This window comes from Amblyomma maculatum, chromosome 1 (assembly GCF_055883805.1).
Source record: "Amblyomma maculatum isolate TAMU_Amacu chromosome 1, ASM5588380v1, whole genome shotgun sequence".
NCBI classification, from domain to species: Eukaryota; Metazoa; Arthropoda; class Arachnida; order Ixodida; family Ixodidae; genus Amblyomma; species Amblyomma maculatum.
Window position 1 is genome coordinate 88,656,592 of NC_139344.1, and position 20,505 is coordinate 88,677,096.

Sequence of the window (20,505 nt, forward strand, 5' to 3'; positions counted from 1 at the left end):
ACCTGACTTTCTTGACCAATTTAAAATTAAATTCCTGCTAACCTGCATGTTCTGTCCTTGTTACCGCCATAAAGCGGTGATATATCTACCGGTATATGCCAGTGCTTTTATGCTCGCCTCTGGCAATAGATTATCCTTTTAAGCGGGAAATAAGCTGGGGTTTTGTATGAGGCATAAGAATGTACCTCTTTCTGGAAAATTTCCCAAGCTGATGCATCCTGGAAATTTGCCTTCTTAATTTTGAAATGCAAGCTGTCCAGATGGAGATATTCACAGAAATATCATTTTCTGCACGAAATTTATGTTCAGTTCGGCAGTGGTGACCTGTCATTTTAAAAAGCCTAAAAGCATGATGAATTCACGAAGCTGGTTTTCCCGGTAAGATATCTTATGCACAGAGATGATTAATTCTCGGATAATTTGGTAAGTGGCTCTTTCGTGGCAACATTATTGCCCGATGAGTATTCTGCGTGAATCATGCTGGGAAGACAGAAATCTGACTGAGGCATATTTGCGGTACTAATTCATTAGGAGACTTCCTACTTTTTGAGGAAAGGTGTGCGGCAAACGAGGCTGTAGGGATCTGAATGTCATGGACATGCCATGCGCGATGTGCGAGCAAAAAAAGACGATTGAACATGTTGTGACATGTCTATCTTAGTTTATTTTAAACTATGCTCTAATGTGAACGAATTGAATCCTATTATGTAATGAAGCTTTTGCAGTACAGAAAGAGGAACTAAGTCTTGAGGAAGTTATCTGCAATATCCGGTTGCACAACAGAGCGCCTCTAGAAAGCTGGAGGGTTTTTTGTTTTATGGAGCTTCAAGGCCGAGTATGATTTAGTTTTTATTGATGGGTTACTGCTCCCAAAACAATTCCACCACCTCAAACAAACAACTGCTCTCAAGCTTATCCACTGGAAGGGGAGTTAGAAATAGGTTTTTTTTTTTTCACCCTAAAATAAGTCAGGCGTTTAAAATGGCAGATAAAAGTTATGCACCACTGTTTCATCTACCTTAGTGGACTGTTCATTGCAGAAATTAAACATGATGGGAGTCTTTTCGGAAAGAAAATCACTACAGCATAAATAAGTTTAGCAAGTTTTGGCTATTTCTGAATGCTGAGAGCAGTACACATAGGCACAAGTATGGAGGTGTGTGCAGTAAATTAAGGGCAGAATTCAAAACTGCTCTATTGTCTGCTAATGCAGCATCACAGCCACAGAAATTTCTGCCTGTGGTAAGCATTTACGCGAATTTATCTTTCAGTAGGCCTCCTGCATTTCAGGCCGTGGACACTTTCGCTCTGCTTTGATCAATATATTGAAGGCCTTTTCTTCAAGGATTTTAGCAATTAGTGTAGTTCTTTGAGCAGAAGTGAAAATCATTCATGTCTTTATACTCTGTCTCACGGATTATATGCCGGTCTTTACAGGATTAATGACAAATTGTATTATCCTGGCCTGCTGACGGATTTTAATGCTGGCACCCAGCACTGTGCTGATGGAAGCGAAAATGGCACTTAATATAATTGGAGGCCTTTGTATTCAGGCGTCTTACTTTCTGTATTTAGGCACTAATAGTGGGCACGGTTTGAAGTTGATTACAGGGAAGAGATCGGTCTTGCCTAGCCTTTGTTTCAAAAATATTGAGAAACTTGTCGGATTTTTTTTTTGGGGGGGGGGTTTATGACCTATGCTTACTATAACAAAGGATAGACGTACAGGTTGCTTGTGTTTTGTGAGATGTAAACTATTTTGTTTCCACAGATTGGTCATTAAAGGGCCCGACGTAGGGGTTGCTTGTGTTAAGGTGCCTATGAAAAGCTACTTAATTTTAGGGCATGCACGAGCAATAGGTATCCCATCAATCCTCTCTGCAGCGCAAATATTGTTAAGCTATCCTTATTAGCACCAAGCATATGGGCGATCGAAAATGATGCGCCTCCTCTCCCCCCTCAAGTCAACCCACGCTGGAGCGCAAGAAAAAAGGAAAAGACTGGACGGCGCCCCACTACGCCTCATCCTGCCCGCCTAACTTGGGAGCATCCAATGAGTGGGCGCTCCCAGCAGCCCCAACTGACTTCAGTGGGGACGTTTGTGTGCGGAGATGTGTCGCCCCAATCAGTTGTGAGCGGTCGCCAGAAGCACTTTTTAAAAATAATTTGCAAATTATCGGCTCCATACAAAGTTTTCAAATTTGGTTTGAATACTCACAAAGACCATCTCTATGGATTTCTTGCATTAGAGCTTTGCCGCAAGTAGCATTTCAGGGGTCTTTGAAAGAACAGGTGCTGTGAGGAAGCATTTTTGTCTTGCATATTTCTTTTCTAATAGTTTTTCTTTGGATGAGTTACCTGCATTCTCAGTATTTCTGTGCGAGTACTGAAGCATTCAGTCAGGCCTTTGCATTTATGTAAACTGTTAGATTGTTCTGGCAGCATAGCATGTGACAAAATTTTGTTATGTGAATAGAAGTTTAGTATTTGTGTTCTGGAGGTTGCTTCTAACATGCACTGTTTGAGCTTATCTTTAGTGAGGCCATGCCTGTTCTCATGATTTGTTTGTTACCAGGATAGATGTTAGCCTAGCATAGCTACTGATTTTTACGCTTTCACCTTTTAACTCTTCCGTTACCATGCCTATTCAGATCGATCACCGGTGATCGATGCTTTAAATTGCCAATTTCGAGATGTTGGAATCGTTTCTCATGTACCTAGTGCCACCCAGTAGTTAATAGAACCAGTTTAAATTTTCTCGCTCTGGCGACATTCTGATTTTTGATGTACTTTTTTGAGAACTAATGTGCATGTGTTGTTGCAAAAGGGGACGTAGCGGCCGCGCCTGAAAAAACAAAAAAACAAAACAATGCCACTTGTGGTAGTGCAGCATTAATATCAAATTTTTGTGATCAAAAGACTTCCAGTAACGAAAATATCAAATATTGGCTTCGTTATCTGACCGTGTTCAGTGGTGACAATTACCCTAAAATGGCGCCAGCTATTCACTAGTGAGCTTTGACTCTGAGTCCGAGTGGTTCTATTCCACGAAAATGCAATTCTGAAGGTCCGCCACATGTCCAACACGTATACCCAGCCTTTACAGCCAGTTTGCAGCAGTTTTGGTTTGGTGACTCACGAAAACCAGCAACTGCTTCAGCGCTTGGCTCGAGAAGTTTCCACCTGTAGTTTTTTTTACGTAGCTGAAGAACGGCATTGTACAGGTTTTATTTTTTTTTTTTCAGTGTTCCTGGGTTATTGATCTTCAGAATGTATATTCTTAATTTTCTTTGCTGATAATGCATCTGTAATGCCTCTGTAGGTGCCTTGTCTGTAATGCGTCTATAGGTGCCTTTTCTATCTTATTTTTATCCACTAGCCACATAAATGGCAATTTTTCTATTCTTCATGCGTTCCCTAATAAACTTCTTGCTTTGCAACTTATGTTTCTATAAAGAGCATACCATTATGTGCAATTCTGTATGCTCCAATGTGTGCTGCAGTATTATTTGTACTGGCAAAAATATATCTTCCGAGACTTATGAAAAATGGTCATTTTCTCGCGGTAACGAAGGAGTTAACTTGGGTGAATTTGGCTAATTGACCAACATAAGGAAGGTGCAGGGAGAAATTTGTCTTAGCAAATTTTTTTTGTAGCTCTGCTTGGAGCACAAAGAGCAGGACGAGCAAGGTTTTGTCTAAGAATGAAGAGCTTAAACTGTGTTTTGTACAACACCCTCTGTGTTGATATACAGACAGTATGGAGACAGGTGATTCGTTTTTTCAGATAAGCTACGTATGGATGCCTAAGAATAGTGGTTTTTTCATGATAGCAGTTGGATGTGTATTTGAATGTATCTAATATTTACTTGCGAGGAAAACTACTTGAGACATGGTTATTACCTTCAGTATTTTTTTTTTTTTGTGTGTGTACACTTTTATGGTAATAATTCTAAGAGTTGCAGGTATTTGGTTGCTTTAAGGTCATCATGCCTAAATCTTTTAAAAAGGGGCTGAAATATTAGGCTAATTTAAATGCTTGCAAACTGCACGAAATTATGGAATAGGGCGAACGACGCTGTGCATATTATTTTCCTTGGCTCATTTCTGGTTGCAGCATCTGGTATAGCACCTGCGAGTGTGTGGTTGGCCTCCACAACAGTTATGGATGTCATTGTGTTTTTTGTTAGTGGTGGCCATTGTGTAGCGGAAGACATTTGAGGCAGTGCTGGCATTGCTACTGTTGGCACCTGCTCTACTCGGGTGTCTTGCGTTATTGTCAGAACCCCATTTTCCTACTATTTGGGGCATTCAGCTCTCAGTTTTAAGTACTGATGTGCTGTAGTTGAGTCTGCATGGTCTAATAAAAATATGGCATAAACAGCCATAGCTGATGCAGGACAGGGATAAGTGTAGACCAGTGAGCGGCCTTTATCCAGCATTGGACATATCTAGGCTGATAATCATGATGCTGCATAAGTAAACATGTGGCCTGTTAACTTTTGCAAGCTTAACAAATGGTACCTTGGTTTTTGTAGGTAAAAAGATAAACAAGTCAAAATTTTTGTGTGTCTAATGAGGATATTTGTCTGAGCTAGTTGGTTCATTGTTTTTGTTTTTTTTTTGTAACAGATTAACATAATCCTATAGAATAAGGACACGGGAAGAAGGCACGCAAGACAAGATGGGCGCTGCCCTGTCTTGCATGTCTCGCGTGTCTTGTGTGGAACGCCTGTCTCCTTTGCTACGTTACACTCTTATGCTGCGCATCTGTCTTGTGGCAATCTGTACATGTCAAGGCAGTTTAAAAAATTTAATAGATAAGTGTGATTTGTCCTATCATGATAGGTAGAAGTGTGGAGCAAATGTGCTTTCAGGAAAGAACAGATGGTTCATTCTGTTGCAAAGCAGAATATATGTAACTTCAGCTTTAGACATTGGAAATGGCCTTCACTTAGTGTCTGCTTGGGGGACTTGCGCGTTAGGAATGAATGCTGTTTGCTAGAGCAGCAGACCTCACAGCGTTGCCGGCCAACTAATGCGAATATGTTATCCAGGTCTTTATGAATCTTGGGAAAGCAAATAAAAGTGCACCGGGGTTTTTGCTATTGCTTCTTCACATAATGCATTTTTCTCTGCTAAACTTAACTGCAAGGTGGGGGTTTTGAGTCCACGCTTAAAATAATGGAGCTGTCATTAAAATACCATTCTCAGTCTTACATTCGTTGCAAGACAAAGGCATTGCCTATTCATTTTCATTTAGCTCCTTCCTGCATCTATCGGGACTTCTCTATAGAATCGACTGGTGGGCTAGCACACGATTTCTTAAAGTGAAGCGCATGAGGTAGAACAAGGACGATGGCAGAAATGGGCCTTAATTTCGAGAAATGTCACTATACCAGCTAATTTTCTTGTCTCAGATACCCGCCCCTGCCATTCCTGGCAATATTTTCCTTCCCTTAAGATCTAGGGGAAAGATTTAGGGGGTGTAATAACCTCCCGAGTTGTCTTGGGGGTTGTGGCACTCGGCTGACGAGCCCAAAGTTGTGGATTGGTCCTGGTGGCCACATTTCAGTGGAGGGGAAATGCAAATCATGCCGAAATGCTGCGCAGCATCAGTATACACGATGCAGTTTCATATGGTTAGAATTAATTTGGTGCCATCTGGTGGGCCATCCGGTAAGCCATCCGGTGGGCCATCCGGTGGGCCATCTCTTATAGCCTTCATACTGCTTTGGGACATTAGGGAGACACTGAGAACATGTAGAACGGCCTGTATCGATAGGCTACAAAATGTGACGACTCTCGCAAAAAAAAAAAAAAAAAGACAGCTATTAAAATCTAAAAAGACCAGCACTGAAGTATAGGTGTTGTTATCACCAGCAGATTTCGCAAGTAAAATGCATGGGTGGACACAGATTTTTTAATGCAGTACACTGCTATTAGTTTGGAAACGGTGGGGACCCATTCGTAGGTGTAGACATCATGAATGTGACTTGACTGGCATAAAGATTCTTTTTGCATCAGCAAATCCAGAAAGAGCCAGAGAATCAATTTTTACCCAAAACGATTATTGGATGGACATGTTCTCACTGTTTCCTTGAACCGCATGTACCATACCTCGCTGTACTATCATGTAGCATTATTTTTGGAAGTGGGCAGTGGAAGCGAACGTTTAGAAGTCGACATATGCTTGCATGGTGAAAACATAAAATCCAGATTTTTGTATTTTTAGTAGTGGTGGGGTCTGAGCAAAATGGCATTTTTCTTCACCGGCATAATGTTGCTCAAAGGCTGAAGTATCAAATACCTGTTTTGTTTTCCAGGCTCAGCCTATCCCTGCAGAGCTGGTGACCAAGCTTTTGGGCCACCGTGTGGCCGTGAGCCCTATTGTAACTGTGGAGCCTCGACGTCGCAAGTTCCACAAGCCAATAACCTTGACAATTCCGGTGCCACAGGCGGCAACCAAAGGCATGATCAACCAATACGCCGGCGACGCTCCCACCCTGCGCCTCCTCTGCAGTATAACAGGTAACACTACCAGCAGAACACTTTGATACATACCTTGCTTTACATTGCCTTGGTCACAGAAAGAAATGTGGCATTCCGCTTCTCCAAGGTGCACAAGCATATATATCGGTCCTTGTTGTTTATTTACTGTCACGGTTAATTGACAGTGCTCATCCATAATGTAGGATCATGGTGTTGCTCCAGTTTCATCACGGGACTCAAAACCTACCCCAGTATGCTTGAGGCAAACATTGTCAGGCAGTAATTGTATTGTATGTTTTTGTGACTGCCAATACTGCATTATTAATGACATGCAGTTTTCACCATTCACTTACAGATAGTAGTCTCCTTATGGTGTTGTTAAACTTCATGCTATAAACTCTTCAAAGAGTGTAAGCTAGGCTTAGTGAGAAAAAGGCAGGTACAGAGCCAGCAGTGACTTTCTGCTGTTTGCACATTTACAGATTTTAAGCTTGTTTGAACCAGTTAGCACATTTTGACATTTTCTTCAAAGCTTTAATTTTGCATGGAACAGAAACACACCAACGTACCTAATAAGAAAAAAAAAAGCTAAAAGTGGTTGTCATTTTGAATTCTAGAAAAGATAATCAATATTCGTAGCCAAAGACTGCTTCCATTTTTTTTTTTAGCAGTGCAGTATTTTTAAATTATATTTCTGATTGTTTTCTCGATAAGTGTATGCTGCAGTTTTGGGTTATGATTCTGATTGTTTTGACGATAAGTTAACCTTATTAGTTATATATTTTGCTGGAGTTCATTTGCACAATGTGCTAGTTGCTTGTACTATATATGGCAATGAGCTGTTGTTTTCACATGTTTCTGGGATAGCAGAACTTTATAGTTTTTGTATGAAAGAAAGAAAAAGAAACAAAGTTTTTGTATGCAAGAACTAAAGCCTTTTTCATTTCGAATTTTTTTTCAGCTGCACATGTTTAGCCCAGATTCTTTCCTTATAAAATTTAGGAGGTTAATGTTACATTGTGTACTTAGTGCTATTTGCCAAATTATTACGAGGTTACTTTCCATGCAGCCAGCCAGGTAGGCAAGCTTTCTTACCTAGTACACACAGACATTACCTGTGTGCAACATGTGATGCAATAAGGCAGATCCGCTGCAGGGTTGGATGATGTAGTCAAATGTATAGCATGTTAGGGATGTTTTTTGTAACCTGACATAACCTGAGGAAGAGGCAGTAGCACTCCTCACATGCTCCCCAAGTGGTGGGCACGTTGCCTAGTGATGTCAGCATGCTCACCGCTGAGTTGTGAAGGAAGCACGGTGCACGTGTACCCCACACCACAGTGCAAGGAAGAGAGATCTGACGGCGCTGCGAGGAGTGGCCACTTAATGCTACTGTTAAGCACGGCATGGCCGCCAGTGGCAGCGTCACTATTGGGCGCCTTTGTCGTCGCTCGTTTTGCTGGGGCTTCCGTTAGCGTGCCTGGCACGGGCCCTTGGTTTCGGCGCATATATGACACTCGCTTGCTTGAAAAGGCTTTTTTCTTCGTTGGTGGGGCGTCTCCTTATAGCACTGTACACATTGGACATAATTTGACTTGAGGTTGCGCAGGTGACCACCTAATTGATGCTAGTAGCAGCTGTATTGTCAGTGCTTGGCTACATCGGAATGTATACTTTAGGTTCAAGAGAAACACGATTTATATAACGGTACTTATTTATATCCTTCAAGTGAGTGCCATGTAACATGCTCTAGGTAAGCATTCAGAGCTGAGAACACGTAGGAGCTGTGTTTTGCACTAACTGTCATCTGTACTGTGTTATGGCACAAGTTGAACGGTGTAGTAATTGATTTCTGAATTTTATATACGATGTTATGCCCAGAGGAAGTTATGTAGACACTGTTTCCTATTTTTATTGTAAGAATTATGTCAGACATTATAAACAGGTCACTGGTCTTGCTTGTGGGAAGCAGCATCCATCCATACCAGAATACTTAAAACACAACCTAAAATACAAAAAAGGCTACATATGCGAAACAGAGACGCAACCAGACCGCATTTTTTTCGATGTTCAAGGTTGGGCTGTATCAACTACCAGTGAGTATGCGCTGTTGGTAAGCTGCTACATAACTGGTCGGTTTTGTGTTACCATGTGCTGTTCGAAACCGCATAGAAATCGCAGGAAATGGGGCTTCATGCGATTGCTTGGTGTCAATGTTTGAACCAAGGTTGTCTTTCACATTTGACGCTGCTGCTGCAAGAACGCTACCTTCATGGGCTTTTCCAAGTTGCCTGATTTGCTGCTGTCAGATCTTCTTTTGTTTGCTGAATTCTTGCATCTTCAATGCAGCATAACAAATTAAAAGGTGCGCTGTATATATAATTTGTGCTCAGCTCGTTAAAGTGCAGTGCGACGCTTAAACATTTCGTCGATGTTGAGGTTTTACGCATCGGGTTCTGCAGCATATTTTTGTAAAGCTGCTTCTGCTGATGTGTAACCACTGCCAAAACGAAATGCATTACGCACACCTGTTAAATGAACTGGGAAACATGGTCGTTAGGCGTAACGGCCTTTCGCTACGCTTTCCTGGCCAGTTCCGTCTTTGGGAGCACTGAAGAAAAGTACCTGCTTCTTGCAAAATGTGTAGCCGTGATTTCAGCCACGTACAAGGCATTTCTTCCCCAGTTAGCATGTAATTTTGCATTTCTTGCAGTACAAAATGTACAAGGATTTCGAGACAGTGGATCAAACTCTGTGCAGTTGGACCTGTACGGTTGGATTTGCAGTTGTAGTCAGAGGTAGTCAGAGGGAATGCATGAGATGGTTCCGCACATTGCCATACTTGTCACTAATCGCGCAATCAGGGAGTGTTTTGGCGGCACAAATCACGGGATGGCTCTTTAGTTGGCCAGACGAGCCAACATAGCACTTGGTGCACCTCCGATGCCTCTTGCTAAGCGACGAGTGCTACGCGTCTCCTGCTCAAGCAGACGACGCATTCCTCTGCGGTCGGAAATAAGGATGCTTGCTTAGAAAGCAGTACGAAAGCTTCTACCTGCACGCAATTTAGTGTTGCAGCAGAGTAAACAGGCATATACCAAGTTTGGGGGTGTTTGAATGCCAACTGAGGTCTCAAAATTTCAATACACGTGCCGCTGCTCCATAGAAGCGCCAAGCAGAATCAGGGGGAGACAATGGCCTCCTGAACACATGCTGCCTCTGGCGGTGGCGGCCCCTTTGGGTTGCACTGAGCGGCCGCTCTCTCGCTACAGCACGGTCTGTACCATCGGAGCACCTATCCTTTTACCGTGCCCTGCACTGACAAAAAATATGCATTCTAGTTGCAAGGCATAGCTTATACTCTTATGGTAAAACCTTAGTAAGCTGAAATCAGTACATTTAAAGCCCTTGTTGACTTGAAAGGTAGTCCTAAAATGTACCGCACAAATCGTACTGGATAATTTGAGCAATCCTTGGGCTGACTGGATAAATTACCGATTTCGGTTGTAGCTGCAGAGGATTCCAGTGTGAGACTGTATGAATCCTGATACTGCATCAGCACTCATTACAGAGCCGTGCTTCATCCGTAAGCTGGCAACCATAGCTGGCATTTCCGCATCTTCTGGTTTGCTCACTGGCTTTCTTGTGGATTTGCCAGTACATCTCTGGGCCTCTCTGATCCAGTCTTAGTGAAGACCAAAGCTTTCCCTCCTACGTTATCTTTTCTTTTTTTTTTTTTTCAGTAGAGAAAATACTACCCTGGTCACTAGACTGACCGTCACATGTTCCCGTGGCAGGGCCTGACCAGCAAGGCTATTTTAGCTGTACTGTGAACTGTACACATCACTGGTGCAAGTTTGCAATGGTTGTGTTCTTCAATTTCGGTTGCACAGAATCACAACTTTGCGCAATATAGTACTTGAGCTTGTAGTCCGAGGTGGTTATGCACCACACAGTCTTGCCTTCTTACAGCTCATTTGTTGGCTGTTTTGAACAGTTTTTGCCATATTCAGATAGGATATACTCTGTTTTGACTGCTTATTATCCTTTAACGACACATTGCAGTTGGCAATTCATTGCACACTTACTAGTATACTGTTGTTACAAGCGACAGACATTGAAAGCCTTCAAAAAGGCATGATAAACCTTTGATTTTTTTTTCTCGCTCTCTCTCTCTCTTCTGTTTAGGTCTATAACCTGTGGCTGTTGCTGTGCTTTGTGTGTCATTCTGCTTGTGCTGCCTGGGCATATGTGCTGCTGGCACTGAAGCATACATAACCTGCAATACAAAAAAAACAAAAACAAAAAAAAAACTGCATGAGAGTTTTCACGTGCACCTCACTTTGGATGATAGTCGTTGTGCCTCAGAGAGGCCTGCCAGTAGCTGGGATTCTCTTTCTCCACTTTATCCTTTGACTCAACAAGCCCTGGTCTCTAACTGTATCTCCTCTCCTCCTTACCCTTCCATTTCTCTTGAGCAGCCAGTCGAAGGCATGGCCAATTGACTGGGGAGTACAGGCTCGAAGCAGGTCTCTACATTTGGCTTTCTCTTCTTACATTTTACTCTAAGCTCTTGCTTGCCTTAAGACCACCCAACCATTCTTTTTTTTTGTAAGCTCGTCATCAGGTTTCCTTCCATTCAAACATGCTCATGCATTCTGGCATTTTTAAAAATTTATTTTACCATATTTCTTCATTTCCTTGCATGGGTTTCTTCATAGCTTTCATTCCTGCCCTTTGCATTGTTTTTCTTGTAGGTTTCATCCAGGTATACCAAGTTTTCAGGCATCTTTAATTTTGGTGTTGCATTTGTAGCTTGAAATTTTTTAATTATTTTTCTTTCCTCATTTTGACTTATGAGCTGCCCGGGGTAATAAACAGCATGTTACTTTGGAAGGAAAATGTTCCAGGTCTGAAATAAATCAAAGCATGCACGAGGTGCACGATGCAAGTACTCATTCATGCCTTGTTGAATGCCCTGGCTGCTACTTCTTGCTACAGTCAGGGGTTAGGTTGCGATAATGTATATATCAGACTAATTTCAAATAAGTTTAGGATGGGGCCAGGCCAAGGTATTTTTTGGCTTTAGTAATTCTCACTGAATTCACGCATTTAAGATGAGAAAGCACCAGAGTATTAGATTTTTCACTCCTTGGGCAGTGTGCTGCATCACTATGGACTTTGTAGCACTGGTGCCTGGTAGTGTGTGTGTTTTACATGCAGGCTTCAGAGCTCAAGTATCACGAGGGACCGCCCCCTCCCCACCCTCTTCGCTTTATCTTGGTTATTTTCCTAGGCTTATAGTCGACTCTCGATGATTCGAATGCGAAAGGCGCCACAAATTTGCTTCGAATTATGTGGAGTTCGATTTAATGAGAGCATCTCGAACTTTATAATGTTTAGTGTTGAAAGCCCCAAGCATCATTTCGAACTAATGAGAGTCCACTGTAACTAATCTAAGCACAAAATGGATAAGCTGAGACCGGCCAAGCTAAGAGGAAATAATAAATTTGGGAGTGCTTGTCACGCCTATTACAGTTGTTCCATTGACATCTCGTGGTATTCAGTCTGTTTTAAGAGTCACTTTTTGCGCACCTACGCGGCAAAAACCGGGTACTAAGGATATTTTGAGATTTATTCAAATACCGTAAAGGCCAAAAACGGGCATTACATAAAATAAAAATTGGGATAAGTACATAAGTCGTTCCGAGTTGTTCAAGGTATTTACTGTAGCTGTGGGTCTTACAAATATTTCTACAAAGATTGAGCAAGCATGCATTTGCATAGTTTTCACTAATTTCGGTTCATCACCGAATGCCAGTCAGCTACAGGGGCAAGGCTGTTACAAACTGTGCCATTTGTGACTAATGCTTGCAGCTCTATCAAATGTGACAGCATCCATCTTGCTTTGACCTGTGGCACTTCATTTGGTCAGCCTTACAGAGAATGTCTTTTTTTTTTTTGAAGTGAGGAGGTTTGGGGTTAAAAGCTAAAACACCTCGCATCTTGCACTCTGCTTTGTAGAATTTCGTGCATGCGTTCACCCCAATTTTTTTTTTTATTTGATCACAGTAGCCACACTTCTGCATGACAGTGGCTTTACTAACGCTACGCATTATGTTTTGCTTGCATGCTTATGGCAAACACAGCTTGTACTGTGAAGAAGCGAGCATGTAACTTTTTTTTTTTTTCTCCTAATAAAATTTGCTTCTGAATTTTAAAAGTGCACTTCTGCAAGTCAAAACAAGTTTGAGAACAACAATGGTCAGTAACTCTTGGGGCATAATAGGCATATTGAGAAGCTTTTGCATCGTTTATTTAGTCATCAGCATTATTGCCGACATTTATTGCTATCTTTCAGCCTAGTTTGTAAATGGGCGTGTTAACAACTAGCATAGCTTTTGGGCCGTTGGGCCAAGTGGTTAGTAAGATAACGTTGTTGCTGACGCGATTCTGCTTGCAGCTTTGTGGTATGGTTCTCAGTCGTGCCACCATATTTCTGACTTAAAAATTTGTTCTGTTAAACTGAATCAAGTTTCGTGTCGCATGTAGAGATTCATTGTTTTATTTGTTTTCATAATGCCTGTTTGGCAGTGGTTACTGCCTTAATAACAGAGTCATGGCCGATTGCTGACAGCAGGGTTGCTGAAAGTACTAGTGGTGCTTTTGAGTGAAACTGGCCATTGCCACTTGAAAGCTTGTGGCAGAAAAAAACTCGGCATCCTAAGAACTTGCTGCATGCGAGAGTCATGACAACGTGATCAAACATGAAATTCATAGTATTTTTGATGCCTACCGTGACACTGGTCACAGTAACAGTTTACTGGAAATGTTTAATTTAGTTATTTTATAATTTCCAGAAATTGCCTCAAAATTTGTTAGTGCAGGCACTTATTTAAAGTCGACAGTCATCTGTGGATAAGCATATTTAATTTAGCATTCCCATTAGCCAAGAGGTTGTATTCTAGCCCTAGTGTGAACACTAGTTATGCTTATCGGCAATTGTGCTTTTGTTTGTGTAATTGCTTACACATATTATGAGTGGCTTTGGCGAGGCAAGGTCACTACGTACAGGAAGGGAGTATTTGGCAAAAATGTTAAAGGTACCGAGTTTGGCTGTGCTGGTTACTACTAGTTTACATTTCCTATAAATTCAATGTTTCATAGTGATTTTCATATATCGGAGGGCAGAACGAAGTGTAGAAGATGATTACGCGAAATCAGAGGAAACCGAACAAGGGTTGAGGGTAGCCTCAGTGTGCTAGTCAAAGTTTTGAGAAGTGGGCTTGTCTTCATCAGGGCCCAGACGAAGGCAAGTCCACTTTGAAATGTTGGCTAACGGACTGAGGCTCCCTCTTAATCCTTTTGCGGTTTCCTTTGACTTCATATAACGCAGGTGTCTTTTGTAAGGTGCAGGAAAGAACATCCTGCCACTTTGATATTACCTTTGGGATCTGTATACCACACTGTGGGGAGTGATAGAGAGCCTGAAGTGGAAGCTGGGTGAATTGCAGTGGCACTTTACCTACTATGTGAAAGCTTTAGTTTTTTAAGTGTACTGAGTAGTAATGTTGTATTTTGTATAGAAGTTTTTAATAATTATGTTAATAACCGGGGTTCTGCTGCCCAGTATTAGTAAATGTGTATTATTGAGCTCACTGCGAATGTCACGGTTTCCCTATCATTGTTTCAGCCTTTCACACAATCCAGAAGGTGTACACAATGCGTGGGGTTATAGTAATTTCTTTGCCTAGTACATTCTTGGGTACTTTAAGCACTTCAAGCAGTGTGCTTGATTTTTTTGCTTTTTGACTGTTGTGTGTGTGGTTTTCATCTGGTATAATTATTTTTTTGTTGAAAGCTGGTGGTAGGTCTAAAATAGGCTATTTAAATATAAAAAATTGCATTCACTTGTGGATTATTATTCTCTGGCAGCTTAGTTTCGAAACGTTTAGTTTTTGTTGTAATTTTTTATTGATAAATATTATGCAATGTGTAAGCACTAATCTATAATTCTGAATAACAATACAGTGCTCAGATTTTGTCTGGGCAGGAAGTGATGGTCGGCTATTTGAAATTTCAGGCGGCACCAACAAAGCTCAGTGGGAAGATGTGACTGGGTCAACACCACTCACCTTTGTCAACGACTGCGTTTCATTCACGACAACAGTCTCAGCCAGGTTTGCTTTTGCCTTGTTTATAAAAGTTGTGAATGTCTTGATGGAAATACGGAGTTGCATCTTTGATTGAATGCAAATGAACTTTCATTCTGGTTAGACCCGGGAGAGTCCTCAGTGTTGTGGAATGAATGGAATAAAAATAATCTGCTATACTGAGATTTTATCCTTGGAGCAAGCATACCTGCCGGTTCAGTATCAATGTCTTACCATTTGTGTAAAAGCTTCTTGCGCCTTTTTTTTTTATGCTTGTGAAATGATAGTGCTTCCAGCATTGCTTACTGTATACAGTAAACTCGTTAATTTGGCCTTTAAGGGACCAGCAGAAATGTTGGAATTAAGTGAAAGTTCGAAATATGAAAGGGCCTGGAAAAAACTCCAGAAACCGTTTGCATTAATTATGTTTTAAAGACGCTTTGCTGCAGATTTCACATGGTGAAGCATCAGGGCGAAGCGCGCAGTGGGGTGAAACTGCGAGTGTCCAGTGCGCAGTTTTAGCCTACTGGAAGCAGCATGTGGATGCATGCGAAGGATATGTGCATAGGTGTTATTGCAGCATGGTGCCATTCCAAAATAAAAATAAATGAACAGTACCGCGCCAAGCACTAACATATGACAGGTTGGTGCATGCGCAGAATTGCAGCTGCAGAATGGCGTGAAATCAAGGAAAGAAAAATCAGAACTATGTCATTTGCAGCAGCGCGTAGCAGGATGAGGACAGTGCATGGAGGAACACACAGAACAAACACTGATGGCAAACCAACTAGCCCAACAGCTTGTCCTCGTTGAAACTTTGACTGAGCTATATTTCGAAAATGGGGAACTTCTTTCTGATTGTTGCCGTGCCTGCCATTGCGTGCATGAAGTGGGCAGCCACCACTGTTCTGTGCAGTTGAAATTTAGGGAGGTTTATTTTGGTGATCACTGCCTGCACGGGCTGTACCTCAACGTGATCACCCATCCGAATTAACCAGAGTGAGCCCGCCCATGTCCAAATTAACGAGCGTCTGGCGCCATAGACTTACACGGACATCGGCTGGGGCCGTGCTCCTAGTTCAAATGATCCAAGTGTCCAAATTAATGGGAGTTGAATTAAGCAGATTTTACTGTATATAAAGGTGATTTAGTTCAAAAGTGGGCTTTATTGTTTGAATGCTTCGAGCTTGAGAGGCAGACGCAAATTTCTGAAAGATCCACACAAAGCAGGCTGTGATGAAGGATGACGAACAGCACACAGCACAAGCACTGTCTCGCCGCTAAATTTGATCTGAAAGGAATATATATGAACTAAGGATTGCAATCAAGACAAAAAGCATGGCAGCAACTATGAGACACAAGAAGCAAAAGTGAAGGTAACATTGCATGCTTTCTCGAAAACTCGTATCCTTTTCGTAAAGCGTGATTGAGGCTTGACTGAATGTTCATGTTCTTCTTTCTGAGAATGAAGAAAGCCTCTATAATCTCCATTTATGTTTTTCATGATGGTGTTTGAGTATATAGTTTCCTCAGAGACTGTCCTGCACCCACCCTGATCGCAGTTCAAATGATGCTCCGCCATGCATGAATATGAGTGCCTGACATTGCTTTCTTGTGCTCCTTCAGGTGAATATTCAAACACTGACCTGCCTGGCCAGTGTATACCCTGTGGTATGAAACAAGCACTTGATACATGACACACACACATGCACACATGCACACACACTCTCACGTATGCTCACACACTCTCACGCACGCACACACACACACAGACAAACATGCAGGCAAGACACACCCATGCGCGCACGCACACACGTGCGCACATACACCATAACTTATGACACATTGTGCAAAAAAGTGGCTTTCTCTTCGTGCATGTTCAGTGTGTTTATCCTTCATTGCACATAGGCCATATAGTTTCAAATTTGCTCAACAGCCCATATGAATACAGGCGAACCCGGATATATCGAACTCGAAGGGGATCGCGAAATAGTTTGATATATCGATAATTCGATATACCAAAATCGGCTTGTGATGGCACTTACGATGCGAAAAAACGATACCGTATTTGTCGCCTAATCAACCCACTCGCATAATGAACCCACCCTCCACTTTTGCACCCGAGAATTTGAAAAATAAAAAATGCGTTAAGACCAGCTCGCTCACATGCAAGCGATTGAGCGATCTCAGCGACGAGCTGCAGCGACAGAACGAAAAATTTCAAACTTGTTGGAACTGCGTCCCTCTTGCCGCTCGAGCCACCGCGACAGCTCAATACAAGGTTTCTGTGTCGCTGCGGCAGAAATCGCGAGCGTTTTCGCTTGCATGTTGATGGCGCGCGTCACTCCGTTTGGGTCCTCTCATCCACAGCTCATTTCTTGGCAGCGTGCCAAGATGCTGCGCAGCGATAACATCAGGGCGCAGGGTGCGTTTATCTTTTTATAGCTCCTCTGGTGGCGGGGAGCGAACTTGGCAGAGTGCCCGTGATGGCTTTATTGCACAAGCCTGGTTCGATTTATCATGATTTATCATGCCGCGCTTGGGGCGGGCGTCATGATCTCAGCAGCAAACTGCATGCTTCCGTTGATTCATGCAAAGATAAACGGCTCCCGCAAAAAAAGAAAAAAAAAAAAAGCTTGCCGCTTCTTAACGTCCGCAGCCGCCATATCTTACGCTACGTATGACTCTCGAAAAAAAAAAACGAAGAAAAACAGAGAGCTGCCGCTTCTTAACGTCCGCAGGCGCCATAGCCACCTCAGCCGCCGCGCGCAGAGGGTTCACAACACACACTGGAGAAAGCGTCCGATGTTTGTCTTAAAACGGGCTGAGCTGGCTTGGCGCATGCGTAGCGCGTGCTGAAGGAGAGAGATAGCTCGGCAAAAGAATGGGCACACCCATGCACATGCACGGCTTGCAAACATCATGTGTTGGCGCGCGGGAAACGATAACGATGGGCGCGGCGCTGTCCAGAACTGTCCCCTCTCATTCCTTCCGCGCGTGGCTTGAAAACGTCATGCGGCAAACGGCCAAGGGTGATGCGATCGTCTTTGGGGAAGGCACACTTTCCAGTGCGTGGTGCGGAGTTCGATATATCGAACGACCGGTGAAATTGAGTTCGATATATGACGCGGCTTTCCTATACTTTTACATGGGATTTTCAAGGGGATATTCCGTGAGTTCGATATAACCAAAATTCGATATATCCGGGTTCGATATAACCGGGTTCGACTGTACTGTACCATTGTGCAACATTTTTAGATTGCATGCCACGAGGAGAAGGCTATATACTATTTTTGACCATTTGGAGTGCCCTGAAGAAAAATTTGAAATTGGCTTTGCATATATTGGTTAGCTAACCCAGCATGTATGGCCATCTGTCACTATAAAGTGGATATCCAGGAACTGTAGTATCATCTCTGATTGGCTGCTCTGAAGTAAGCAGCAGACCCGTAGCATTTTCCTTGTTAACATATAAAAATGTCAACCGGGCACTTCTTATGATCTTCCTTTGCAACACGTACAGGGTACTAGTCATTGACATTTCTCCAAACCTTGAATGCGAGTCCCTTGAGGTTTGTATTTGTTACCTCATTTACTGTCCGACAGAAATGAAATATTTATGAGGACATGGGCTATTCAGTAATGGGCGCATGCGTCCTCTTTTTAAAAGAAATATCTGTATCATTCCACAAAAGTGGAACTCAGGTAAAATGACAGTAGAGCTCCAAGAAGGCCTCCTCAGCTGAAATGCTGCTGTGTCTTATAAATTCTACTCCAGTGTTGATTTCTGTGGTGCATTTTTCACTGCAGTCATCAGTTGTCATGAGGAAAGGCATACCGTAAGAACCTGCATATTAGTCGCCGACCGTTTTTTCGGACTTGAAGGGACCCGAAAAATGGTCCGAATAATCGAACAGTCCGAAAAATCCGTGAAGCACAAAAAATCACTTTATTCAGAGGAAATCGGCTTAAAAATGTCGCCGATTTTACCTTGCGGCAAATTTCTTTTGCTGGCGACGATTTGCGCTTGTATTTGTGCCAAAGTTGTCGTTTCGCTGTACACGCTAGACAGCAAGTTCACAGCGTTCGTAATTTGTGCAAGCGATGGCTGTGGTAGGCCGCCCGAGTCGTCGTCGGAGTCCGACTCGTCTTCAGGTTGAAGAACCTGGCGTACAAGTTCGTCGTCCGTGAGGTCCGCACACATATCGAGGCCGTCGTCCACTTCAACAAACTTCGACAGTGCGAACTCCTTGGCCACGTCAGCTTGCGTTCGCCCACTCAGCACTAGCTTTATGATCGCTGCCTTTTTCTCAAGGGTCATGGTAGAATAGCTCCCACGCTTCTTTGACGGACCCGGCAGCACCGGCGGGGCCATGTCCACAGCCCGAGTGCGTACCACACCGCTCGTCAAACACGCAAAAATGAGGCACTTTTCGTTCAGAGCGGTGGAACCGCCGGACGCAATCACAAAACGGCCAAAGGATTGACGGCGCGCCACTCGGTTGACGCGGTCGGAGAAACTCGTGTGACAACACGGCGGACGTATGAGACAAAGCACCAAGAGATAGCTGCCCGCGTCAGCGTTGGCGACAAAAGCAGGTTGACGGCGATGACAATCCGACTGCCACCTCGAAGTGGCAGAGATTGCAGGGGCCTCTCCTGGCAAAAATGGGGCACCGAAACCATGTCAAGCTAATCCAACTGCAGAGCCAATCCACCTCAATCCAAGATGGCGCTTGTTGCGCCGGCGAAAAGCCGATAAGTTGGCAGATTTTGGCCTGCAGGGGACTGAAATTAGTCCGAAAAATCGAACTTTCGGACTTTTAAAGTCCGAAATATCCGTCGCGAATATGTATGCGCTTCTATGGGGTGACTGACGGTGCCTCACTGAAGTCCGAAATATCCTACAAGTCCGAATTATTGGAGTCCGAATTACCCGTCGGCTATGAACCAGCATATAATGTGAGGTGCAGTTTCGGGAGAGCAAGAACTGAAAAAAAGTTTTCATCTGCGTATAATATGAGGAATGAAAGATCAGTAAAGTATTTTTTTGCGCTACATTTTGCGGTTGCCCTGCAAGACGTACTCGCTCGGCACTTTCATGTCCAACGCCACCCTGCACCAGGCACCAAATAGTGCCACGAACCTTCATGTGCCGGTGTTGGTTCGCTTCCCTTCTTGCGTCGACACACTTGATCGGAGAATTTCACGCACCGTGAGAAGAGCAGCTCACATTTGCCCCGACAATCGCGGAAGTGGTCCTCGGTTAGCTTCAAAACCAGTAGGCCAATTCCAGCTCGGACGTGGGACAGCAGCACATGAGCTGCTGGCCAGCATGTACTGCGCTCGCTACTCTTCACGCAGGCATGGGATGAATTCGCCCAGGAGATGTTCTCGGAATCAGGGTTTATATGCTCGTCGTCATCCAGTGTATTTTCTGCCCAAGGTCCCTTGCTAAAGGCATCTTTGTCTTCAGTTCCTCTAAACATGTTTGGTAACCCGCATTTCTCGAAGGCGCGACCAACGGGTTTCTTGGAAATGCTGGTCAGGCGTCTGTGATTCGGCTGTAGAGTGTGGCCAGCATGGCTGGAGAGGCCGGTGAGAGATCCGTGCAACGTGTCGAGTGGTCCTTTCTCCATTTCTGCATCGTGCGAGGTGGAATCTACTTTCTTCTGGTCGCATGTGCATGGTGGGCGCCGTGGTTGCGAGGATCGTGGGGTCAGTGTGGTGAAACGGAAACCATCGAAACAGTCAGCCGTCGCCACCACTAGATAGTGCCTTTTCTGGCTGGAAGCCTGATACTGATAGCGCTGATTAATAATGAGGCCGGAACTGGGAATTTAGGCTGAAATTTGTTTGG

At 43.4% G+C, this 20,505-nt stretch overlaps 1 protein-coding gene across 1 annotated transcript in view; it reads left to right on the forward strand.

Annotated features, from left to right (window-relative positions):
- Positions 1-20,505, forward strand: part of LOC146203107 (uncharacterized) — a 239,886-nt gene that overhangs the window by 112,382 nt on the left and 106,999 nt on the right. Inside the window, exons 26-27 of the mRNA XM_084588528.1 lie at positions 6,327-6,531; positions 14,576-14,672. Of these exons, the coding sequence (XP_084444654.1) occupies positions 6,327-6,531; positions 14,576-14,672 (302 nt within the window). The remainder of the gene's footprint in view (positions 1-6,326; positions 6,532-14,575; positions 14,673-20,505) is intronic.